A 12104-nucleotide genomic window follows, 5' to 3' on the forward strand; every position below is an offset into this window, starting at 1 on the left:
ATCCATTGGCACAGATGCGAATATCTGACATCAAATATTCAATTCTCAAATCTGATAGCAAGGACTATTCAAATTGTATTTGGAATTTTGGAATATTTGCACATTACGATTCATTAATTTTTCACAGGAAATGCACACCCCTCTCCAAGCAGTGGTGGATTTCTACTATGTCAGGAGTCTTGCTTGCCAATTCATGAGTCGAGGCAACACCTAAAAAAAGTGTCTTGCTAGCATGATTTGAGATCTTCCTAAAAAACTGGGGGACTTCAGAAATTTGGACCACCTGGGGTTCTTTAACGTGCACCTAAATCTAAGTACAAGGGTGTTTTCGCATTTCGCCCCCATCGAAATTTGTGACTTTCACTTGGCACATGTGGCAGCATGTGCATCAACAACTCCTACACACAGTATACTCAAGTACTAACCTCATCTCGAAACATTTATTTATATATTACATATTTCATTACTGCTTGAAGTGCAACACTTTACATGAGTTCACGTACAGGTATGCATTTTCACCAAGAAATCAACAACAGATGTTAGCACCAATACACAGAAAACAAAAACACTACAAGCAAGAAAGAGAAGCCAGAGAAGAATGGAAATCACACTTTTTTGTTGCAGCAAAATGGCTCAGGAATGAATAGCAAGCTCATGAAGTTTTTACTGTCCCTTAAGGATTTTGGGGCACATTAAATGTCTTGCATTTGCAGAGCCTCCTTGCAATGTGCTTCTGCGAGCGCCACTCGAATAATGATAAATGGCGAATTCTCAGGGACTCTTGTGAATACTACACGGGGCACCAATGTAGCCATAATTCCTTCAATGAAATCCACTGTATGACTCAAATCCCTGGCATGTAGATGCGCGACGCTTTCTTAGCTACTGTTTCAGCTTACAGAAAGACTGCACCTATGTAGAAAAGTACCGCCTAGCCCCGGGCACCAACAGCCATAACCGTTGGACATATAAAGTTTATTCCTATCCTATCCTCCCCCAATATAGTGAAATGCCCTCTTGATCATCACATGACTGATCATCACGGTAGGAGAACACAGATTCAACAGTGGTGCCACAAAGTGTACAGCCAGAGAAATTGGTAAAATACTAATTATTGTACTGTTTTTAATGCATTGCATAACAACACTTCCATACATGCAACACACTGCCCTCAGGCAGCCCCTGTTTGTGAGGCTTATACAGTATAGACCACTTATAACGTAACCGCTTATAGTGCAGGACCGGATATAGTGCGGTCTTTTCAGACTCCCGTTAATTTTCCCATAGCACTCCATGTATACACGTATCGCTTATAGTGCAGTTGCGGGAAACGAAATACCGGTTACAGTGCGACTGCCTGGGAGTACGGAAGTCAGCGGCGACGGCAAACGCTCCCCTCAAACGGGCGCCCCAAGGAGTGCTTGAGGAAGAAAGAGAGATGAAGTGGAGGAGAAGGGCACGTGGTGCGAACAAACAGCCAGTGAGGCTGAAACCAGAATCTTGAGCGAGAGTCGTGAAATATCACGGTGCGCATAGCGAGCGAGGGCCACGAAACTGCCAACGCCGGCCAACGCTCGCTTCACGATAATGGCAGTAAACTAAACTTCAGGGAGCGGGCGCTGCCAGCACGGCACGGCAAAGGGCGCAAGGGCGCACGCAGTGACCGTGGAATGTGAGGGAGGAGGGTGGCAGGGAAGCGGATTTCGCCTCGGCAACTCCGCCGCTTCGGTGGCTCCCCTCGCCCTCCCTCGTAGCTCCCTCACTTTCGACTGTCACCGCGCGCGCCCGCCGCCGTGCAGGCGCCGCCGCTCCAGCCGGCCCGGTGCCAGCTCCCCGAAGTTTCGTTTTCTGCCGTTATCGGGAAGCGGGCGTTTGCCGGCGTGGGTAGTTTCGTTGGCCGGCCTGGGACAGCGCCGCTGCTTCCCTCTGCGCCGTAGCCGCAGCGTGCAAGGTCAACACGTGACTAGAAAGTAGAGGAAGCATAAAGGAGAAAGAAGGGTTCACTGCCATTTTCTAAGCGTGGCTACGGTAGCGTGGCTGAGATGTCGGCACATACACGGATGTTCCGGCGCAACGCAGAATCGGCGACCTTGCCATTTGAGAGAGGGTGAGATTTCCGCCGCGTTTTTTTTCTTTCTTTTTTTTGTTTTGTTTGCGCGTGACATTGAGGGGTCTCTCCTAAGCTTTTACTCTATGGCGGTGCCGAAGCAATGCCGGTCGGATGCGCCACCGCGTGATTTGGTTCGAATTAACGAGATTCGACTGTAAATTAAACACAAACATTCTAGCCGCATTCCTCGACTGTCGCATACGCGTGGCGGCTCGGTGCACATGTTTTACATATGTGTGGGCCTTGAAAATTGTTGCTTTGGTTATAGTGCGGTACCGCTTATAGTGCGGATATTCGCGACTCCGGCGATTTACGTTACAAGCGGTCTACACGGTATATTTATTTGTTAGGCAGCTATACCGCCATCAACTTATAGGCCTCTTTATAGCCATGTTATGTACATTATTTGTACTCCATCATACCACTCATTGTTACACTGGCACTGTAAAAATTTAATTACATTCTGGGGTTTTAGGTGCCAAAACCACAATCTGATTCTGGTGCATGCCATAGATGGGGGGGGGGGGGGGGGGCTACAATTTAATTTTTGACCACCTGGGGTAATTTAATGTGCACCCAATGCACCGTACCCGAGCATTTTTGCATTCAGCCTCCATAGTAATGCGGCCGTCACCGTCGGGATCGAAGCCCCAACCTCGAGCTCAGTAGTGCGATGCTATAACTGCAGGGCTACCACAGTTGGTATGCAACATTGTTAAGTTCTTGGTGCTCTTTGGCCATACTTGGAACCTGTGCTACTACAGGCAATAATAATAATCATCATCACATGGCCCCCTAACGCTGTAAACCCCATAGACTAACTGCTCTATTTAGAGGAGGTAAGACGGACTTCCTGCACTGCCAGAACAGTGACAGTGGAGGTCGCGGCTTAAACCACGTCAAATGCAGAGAAATGCACAATGAAAAAGGGTGGAAGGGCCAATTTGGTGGCACGTGGCCAACTTCCGGTGAGCTTCTGGTAACACGGTCATTGTATAGCCATCAACTACTGCACCAGGCTGCACCCGCCGGGGTGGCTCAGTCAGCTAAGGCGTTGCGCTGCTGAGCACGAGATCGCGGGATCGAATCCCAGCCGCGGTGGCCGCATTTCGGTGGAGGCGAAATGCAAGAACGCCCGTGTGCTTGCGTTGTAGTCCACGTTAAAGAACCCCAGGTGGTCAAAATTCACCCGGAGCCCTCCACTACGGCGTGCCTCATAATCAGAACTGGTTTTGGCACGTAAAACCCCAGAAAGAAGAAGATGCACCAGGCTGTCTGATTGGCATTAGCGAGGGGCTTACAATACCACAAGTCCACTATCTCCAGTGTCAGTGATGTGTTTGGTCTCCTGCTTTACGTACAGAGCAGTGGTGCATTTAGTGAACATACTGAACTGGTTGCATTAAACGATGTAAGGAATTATTTGCTACATTTTTTTCAGGAATTGAGGCTTCATGCTCTAATTACGCTGTCTACAGCTACCTAATAAAGCAAAATGATAAACATGAGATTTTTGCGTGAGTGCTCCTTAAACAGAGCTGAGCTCTGCCCATGGCAGCACAGACACGGAAGTGCTAAGAATGATATTCGAGATGCAGAGCATTAAAGAAAGATCTCTCCAGCTAGAACAAGCAAAATCAGATGCGACATATGCAACTGGGAACTTTGGCCATAAGCACAAGCAAACAATCGGAAAGAAAAAGCAGGTTTTGAAATTGTGGTTCCGCATTCGTTCTACATTAATGAATGCAAATGAAACAAGACGCATTGCTGACAGCATATCCTGTCAACATAATATGCATACGAGCAAAATGGCTCTTACCAGATGCATCAAAACAGATCGGCAGCCAGGCTCCAAATGTAAAATCGACTCGCTCTGCGTGCCGAGCAACGTAGAGCTTTCGTGGACTCGTGCTGACCTTGGTGCTTTCTTGCTTTGCCTTTGAAAGGATGAATGAAATGATACAAAGACAAGGCATGTTGTTATGTTGCCGATCCCTTAAAGAGGCATGCACTGAGTTTCAATTACATTTAGAAGAGTGCATGCAATAGCAGAGAATTTGAGTCGATAATGAGTCACTGAAAAGCTTCAACAAATATTCAAAATATTCTGGGCGTACTGTACTGGCACGAATCTAAAACCCTTTTTTTCCAAAAAGAATGGGGGTCTGAAAACTGCTTGCGCGTTGCAATCCGAGACAAAACCGAAACCACATTTGCAACGTTGGCAACAGCCTACCGTCAGAGCCGTCAGATGCAGCGCGATCGCCATCACGAGATGGTGGCAGAGCATGTTTTCTTGAAGGTTGCTCTGGGTTCATTTTGTGCTAGACTACAATCACCTTTGGAGATGTTATCACTTTCGCAAGGTGTTGCGCAGCTTTGCACCAAGCTCGCTATCTGCACAGAGTGCCAGGAATGCTCTTGGCCACATATTTCAACAAGCCTGATGCTGGGTCACCTAAAATCTTGTAAAAGTGATAGCAGCACCTCTAAAAGTGATCAGTTGAGAATACCGCCTTATGTGCTTGGCCTCTTTGGCCAATACCATTGTCAGCCATGTTCTTCCTAAAGCTGTCTACCAGTTGAACTTCACAATAGAAGTGAGCGATAATATTGACAGTACTGCAAATATTCCACCTTTTGTTTGTTCATTCACTTAGTTTTATGATAGTCCGTGCTAATACGAAATAGGGGGTGCTGAAATTGTGGCGCTATCACGCGGTTGTTTTTGTACTTCGCGGGCTTTCTTTAAAGGCAATTACAAGATGCCCCATCAATGGTATTTAGTTGCAAACACTTCAGTCGGCCATTCTTAAACGTGATTTACAACTTTAGTATTGGCACTTTCTTGGTGAAGCCAATATTTAAAAAGTTAGGCAATTAGTTTATACTAATTAATTGACCTTGCAAAACGAAAAAAGCTACCGCAGACTAGGACACGCGATCCTTCACATCTCTGGGTTGGTTTGAGCCTCCTAGCACACACTGTCGTTTTGAAACATTGGCTACTTGTAGCTGGGACACTCTGAATATAGGGACGGTTCTTCTAAAGGAAAGAGGAGGTAAGGCGGGTGGGCGAGGTAACAAGTGAGGGTGTGGTAGCGGCAAGGGTGTAGATTTGAAAAGAAAGATAATGCGCTATCTTTCTTTCTAATGCACATTATCTTTCATTTCAAATCTACCCCTTCACTGCTACCACACCCTCACTCGTTACCTCGCCCACCCACCTTACCTCCTCTCCCCTTTAGAAGAACCGTCCCTACACATACTGGGCCGAAAAGAGCATACGTCGCCTTGAAAAAGACAAGTCCACTTTTCGAAATGTTGGCCCCTCTCACCTTGTTCTCGTGTTGCTCATCAGACTCACAGAGGGTGGCTTATGTGTATGTGTCAATTTCTTTACAGTGAAAAGCATCTCTATAATCATTATCCTGGTGCCACTTTTCCTGTGTCTAACCAAGCAGCAATGGAGACCATAGTCTGTTAGAATAAAATTTCACTGTGGGTTAGAAGTTGCATTTGTCCAAATTCTAGTTTTTCACGTTGTTAAAGGGACATCAAAGATAACAACAATGTGCTGCATCAGTATACTATGCTTCTACATTACGCTTTCCCTTTGTTTGGCTCCACGCATCGTGTTCATTATGCTTTTTATTGCGACAGCAATTATATGGACACTTCAACTGGATTTCTGCCGTCGGCGTCGCCGTCACCGTAGCCGTGAGGTTCCATATAGATAAAATCTTCGCCGTGCGCCGTATGCCCGAGCGGAAGCGTGCGGGGACGCGCACTATCACGGAGAGCGAACGCACTCAATCTCCCACGGGCAAGCAAGGAAGCGGGAAGCCGCGCTCGTCGCTCGCCCGCACCGTCTCTTATCTCCACACGGTATGCGCTGTGCATTCGCCGCTCAGTTTCTGTTGAAGCGATAGACCGCACGTACCTCGCCCGCTGCGGCGTATGCGATTGCTGCCAGCGTTTTGACAGTCGTTGTCTGCAGTCATTCAGTGTGATCTATTCACGTTTGTTTGTGCGCGCTCACACCACGCTTGTTCATTCAGTTAGTAATAGTCTGGCCACATTTTCCAACGCACGCTACACATGCGATGCTGCCCAGATCGGCAGTGCAGCGCTACAGGTGTGTCCCTTCGCACGCGCTGCCCACGGGAAGCGCTTCTCATCAACACCACCGTTTCACACGCGCCTTCTCGTGGTCATCGAGTCTCTCTTCATGTCGGTCTACTTATGCCGTAGCACACCTGCTTACTTAATCAGCTCATGTTTACTACAATTCATATTGCTACCAAAGCCGCTCACCTTACTTCGTATGACATTGCTGTGTTGCTATCGCATTCATCGCTTCGCCCTCAGGGCAAAACTGACATTTTTTTTGCTGCTACATATTCCGTTCAGTTCCTCTTCCTTTTTTGCTGTACGGCCCTGCCACCACTGTTCGGTTTACCGAAGTAATGTGTCATGGTGAGTGACGTTGCTATGATTGCATTTTGCGTCACAATGTTTGTGCTTATACTTAGACTCTCTGGCTGGGAACTGCGCTTCGCGAGAGGGAGGACGAGCGACATAAGTTTAAAATTTTAGCTGTTTTCGCGGAGCACAGTAATTCTTTGCAGACAAGATCGTCAGCGTGTGACATATATGCTGTGCTTGTCTGTTAAAATTGGCCAAACCTAGTGAGGGGCGTTTTAAGGAACCAAAGACTGAAGTTCGCAAGCTTCATGAACTTTTAAAGTGGCACAACAGCCCAAATACGAAAAAATACTTTGAAACCCATGACGTCACACTGATGCACGAGTTCTGGTGCGAAAAAAAAAAAAAGTTTGACCTTCACTTTCTCTTTTAGTAATTCGACCACTTACGTGAAATCAATGAAAATAGTTTTGAAAGTATACTTTATCAATGTAGGTTCATTTAGTCTCTCTGTTTAGCGTCCCTTTTTAGTAAACTTGCTCTTTTTTTTTGCCGCACATGTCACATCGCAACCGTGGTGTGTTCCGAGTTGGCACTTACTGCTTGATTTAAAAATCCTAGGTTCTCGTAGATAATCTCCTTCGGCGGAGTGGTGACCTTTTCCTCCCTTTCTGCTGCCTGCGGAGGGCCTGGTTGTACGACCGGCGCTGCTGCTGCAGGCGATGCTGGAGCTACTGGGGCTACTGGTACTTTGGGACACACCTGCAACCAAATGCACAGCTCATGAATGCTGCCCGAGATGAGCCAGAAAGAATAAAGGTTAAAGGAGTAGCGAGACATATTCATCAAGTCGCAGAAACTAGGAAATACTTGTCAAGCATAAAATTACAACATTTAGCCAAGTTTGAAGGTTGGGAGACACCTGTAAGATATTGACATGCGTACATTGTTTATCTTTTCCAGTGACCGTTTTTCACCGGCCAACTGATCTTACAAAGTCATCGCTTGGCGCAAGATGTGCCTACATGCATCACAACTTTCCTGAATGTTGTTCCTGATTCTATAGTGAAAGAAGTTTTGTTTATTCACAATGATTGTGCGATGCAAACAGCGGAATACATTCTCACACATATCCGAGCACCAGCGATTACACTGGGATGTACGATGATTCATGCATATATATCCAATGCACTTGACCGCGAGATCAGATTTTGATGACTCACGACTGTGCTAGTCGTTATTGTTGTGCTCAGAGTGCTGCTTGTTTTTCTGGGCACAAGTTCACCCAATAAAGAGTTTAATTTTTAACGAAGCTCTGGCACTGTCTAGTTCTTCACCATTACAAAAACTTGACAATGTCTTAATTTATACGATAGTTGGGCTCAAAATGCTTGACCTGGCGCCAGATTACCAACATTACTGTGACATTGCGACACATAGTAACTGCAATTAACTGCAGGAGCAACATAATTTATTGTAGTTTTCGTGCCATGCTTTGGCCCAGCAAGCTGCTGAAAGGCCTTGAAAATCTGCAGTGTACGCTTTGCTGGCTGATTTTGGTGGCCCGTTGTAGGCCTCAAGATGTGTTTCTTTTGCACAGACCCGATCGCAGCTTTTTTTTTTTGCCAATACCTGCGTACGCTTTAGCCAAATATTGGACGTCATTTTGTGTTCAAAGTGATTTTTTTATAGATTTGGCTGTATTCAGTAAATTTTTTGTTTGCTCTGGTGCATGTTGGTATCTTTTCCAAGAATTCAGAAGGCTTGGACCTTCATTTTCTGCCAATAAGTTACAAGTAAGAAATCTATTGTCAGTACTCCTTTAACTCTTTATTGACTAGTGCTGCCTACAGGCAACATACTAGAAAAAAATTATTTTTCTGAGTTTTAGTATTGAGTACGAAGTTTCTGGCTAAATGTCTTTGGCCAACATTGAATGACAGGCAGCAAGCATCATTTGTTGGTTTAGAGCAGGAGAAACAGGATTTGCACATGAACACAAGTTTTGCACATGATTCACTTTCTTACGAGAGCATGATCAGAGGAGACAGAACGATGCAATATCTCCCGCTGCAGTGGGTTCACAGAAATGGTGTAAAGCAAATGAAATGTACACCTATAGTTCACGTATGACGAGAGATGCCTCTACAAATTCCAAACAAAGCCATATGTGGCTTGTGGTGAAGCCCACTTCCAGTTTTCTACCTGGTGCTTCCCTCCTATTTCTGAAAAGGCTTATGCAAAATATTTTTTATTTTCATTGATTATGCTTATTCTTGCTGTGTATTGCAGATTTACATAAAAAATATAAATTTGGGGGGATATTTACATGTTCCGTCATTAAAAGGTTAACTGACAATGGCTGCCAGGCAGCCTGATGCAGAGCCACTGCAATCAATCTATGTGCGAGCAAAGCGCCTTCGTGGAACAATTTAGAGTGTTTAGAGACAAAGAAGCCCGAGTACCAAATCTGAAGACGTTCTGTTTGCCTTGTGGCATTAACCAGAAACGCTTCCTCAATTAAGCATTTTTAATGTACACAAAAATTTACTTAGGTGCGTGTTGCATTGGTTGTTTTAGTGCCATCTTGACAGCACGAATGTGATCATTACTGTGGAACAACTATGGCCAATGGCGGTAACCCACGGTGACGTTGCAAATGCAGCTGGACGGTCCCCATAATAGCTGTTGCCCTAACGTATCATGCAGAGGCAAATTGGTCTCACTCACCTGAGGGCTTGGCGGAGCTTGGGCTGCTGCCACTGCAGGCCTCCTTTGGAGCACGCCATCGTCCAGACTATCAATGAAGACATCCTTCACTATCGTTATGGACCTGCACAGAGTCGGGGGAAAAAAACACACACGCAGATTCAATGCAACGATGGAATCTAAATGACGCAAAGCTTGCTTGAGTTTGCGAGGCAGCAGCAGTAGTGGATGACGCGACAGAGCCTCGCCGCCTGTAGCTGTTAGCTGTCTGCGTCACGAGGACGAATGCCATGCATGATGCTAATTGAGGGAATAACATCGATAAGAGATGTATGCACCGAGAAGTACAAGACATACTTAAATATATTCAAGGCTTCATAACCTCTTGTGTCACAGTGACTGATCTATTCTGGGGGATTTGCCAAGAATGGGCACATAACCAGTGGCCAAAGCTGTCTATATATGTTAACAAATATATCCTATGAAGAAACGACGACAAATGCTATACCTCACGATAAAGGCAAAGAAAGCTTCGCTTTAAATGCATTGAGCGATTGATGGTGTTTAACATACCAAAGCAACACAGGTACTGTGAGAGGCTACAGTGGAGGGATTCAGATTAATTTTTGCCACATAGGTTTCTTTAAGACACACTGAAGAAAAAAATAACTTGAGCTGTGATAGTAAATTAGCTTTCTACAATACCAAAAAATCCACTCTTAAACCGGCATTGCTCCGGCACCGCTATAGAGTAAAAGCTTAGGAAAGACCCCTCAATGTCGCGCGCGAACAAAAAAAAAAAAGAAGAAAAGAAAAAAAAAATGCGGCGGAAATTTCACCCTCTCTCAAATGGCAAGGTCGCCGATTCTGCGTTGCGCCGGATTATGCGTGTACGTGCCGACGTCTCAGCCACGCTACCGTAGCTACGTGTAGAAAATGGCAGTGAACCCTTCTTTCTCCTTTATGCTTCCTCTACTTTCTAGTCATGTGTTGACCTTGCACGCTGCGGCTAAGGCGCAGAGGGAAGCAGCGGTGCTGTCCCAGGCCGGCCAACGAAACTGCCTACGCCGGCAAACGCCCGCTTCCTGATAACGGCAAAAAACGAAACTTCGGGGAGCTGGCGCCGGGCCAGCTGGAGCGGCGGCGCCTGGACGGCGGCGGGCGCGCACAGTGAGTCGAAAGTGAGGGAGCTTTGAGGGAGGGCAAGGGGAGCCACCGAAGCGGCGGAGTTGCCTAGGCGAAATCCGCTTCCCTGCCGCCCTCCTCCCTCACATTCCACGGTCTCCGTATGCATCCTTTGCCGTGCTGTGCCGGTGCCGCCCGCTCCCTGAAGTTTCATTTACTGCCGTTATCGTGAAGCGCGCGTTGGGCGGCGTTGGCAGTTTCGTGGCCCTCACTCGCTATGCGTGCCCTGATATTTCACGACTCGCACTCAAGATTCTGGTTTCAGCCTCACTGGCTGTTCGTTAGCACCACGTGCCCTTCTCCTCCACTTCGTCTCTCTTTCTTCCTCGAGCACTCTTTGGGGCGCCCGTTTGAGGGGAGTGTTCGGTGTCTCCGTTGACTTCCATACTCCCGGCAGCTGCACTGTAACCGGTATTTCGTTTCCCGCAACTGCACTATAAGTGATACGTGTATACATGGAGTGCTATGGGAAAATTAACGGGAGTCTGAAAAGACCGCACTATATCCGGTCCTGCACTATAAGCGGTTACGTTATAAGTGGTCTATACTGTACTCCATTTCATACTTCGCAGGTAACATTGTGAAATCTATGCAAGTAGTGAAGTAAACGTCTAACTCTGCGCATTTTACATGTTTGCTTTTGCAGTTGTTCTTGGTCTGCGATGCTTTCTGTGCAACAACTACTTTGTATTTTACAACTACACCTTGTGAAGAAGGTTATATTAAATCGTATATTAGTGCACCTCTGCACATCCAGTGACAGAATATGCTTTGGTCATGAGCGCAAGTGGTGCACTTTGGCTGCTAGTTGCAGATACATGTCACTCTGGTTTATCTGTGGCAACTTCAGATCTGCAATGCCTTTCATGTAATAATTACGTATAATAGATTGCGACATAAAGGTATGAGACTTAATGTTACATAAAATTACATGACACATACCTACATTTTTTTTATATGTGGTGTACTTTTATTTGGCCACGAATGCAAGCAGTGAGAGAGGTTGGTTTCTTCAGCTTTTGACATGTTAATGCCACCTTAATTTCCAGTGAAACGTGATTAAATCACATTTGTACTTTAAAGTATAAACTGCATGCAAGCGATCTTGCGTGCAACAGTGACAAGCGATACGATGGAGATGGCTGTTGCGTTTTCTCGTTGCCTACTAGTCATATCGCACGCGAGTGACGACCTTGAGAGAAGTCGAGAGAGGTGTTGCTGGTATGAGGGCAGTAAATACGCGCTGAAACTGGTGTGACGCGTGCTTTATTAATTTAAGTTGATGTGTTTTACTGTAAAGAGCAGCATAAATATCTCTAAAGGTCTTGCACTAGGTTCTTATCCTTGCATGTATCAAAACTTAGTCGTTTGCTCGTTCCGTGCGGCAATCGGTACTACTTTACTGATGTACATCCTGCTCCGGCTTCGCGCTATTGGCTATCGCTTATAGCACTTTCGGGCGACGAGCGACAAATTCTAGATTTCCAGAACCGAGCGACCGAGTGACAAGAATGAGCGATCTGTTCGCGCGACGGTCCGCTTTGTCGCTCGAAGCCGTCGCTCGAAGCCGTCGCGCACAAAATCGCTCTCATGAGGTTTGGGCTTACAGGCCAATTCCAACGAAACTTTACTTTGGCTTAATTGGTTATAAAGGATACGGACATACTAC

General features: G+C 46.2%; 1 protein-coding gene across 4 annotated transcripts in view; it reads right to left on the minus strand.

Annotated features, from left to right (window-relative positions):
- The window catches only part of LOC119455939 (protein UBASH3A homolog), a 67668-nt gene that overhangs the window by 21236 nt on the left and 34328 nt on the right, over positions 1–12104 (minus strand). For all 4 annotated transcript variants that reach the window (XM_049669443.1, XM_049669444.1, XM_037717488.2 and 1 more), the window contains 3 exons: positions 9272–9374; positions 7142–7303; positions 3933–4050 (listed from right to left, as the gene is read on the minus strand). In XM_049669443.1, the coding sequence (XP_049525400.1) occupies positions 3933–4050; positions 7142–7303; positions 9272–9374 (383 nt within the window). The remainder of the gene's footprint in view (positions 1–3932; positions 4051–7141; positions 7304–9271; positions 9375–12104) is intronic.

The sequence above is a fragment of the Dermacentor silvarum genome, chromosome 6 (assembly GCF_013339745.2).
Source record: "Dermacentor silvarum isolate Dsil-2018 chromosome 6, BIME_Dsil_1.4, whole genome shotgun sequence".
NCBI classification, from domain to species: domain Eukaryota; kingdom Metazoa; phylum Arthropoda; class Arachnida; order Ixodida; family Ixodidae; genus Dermacentor; species Dermacentor silvarum.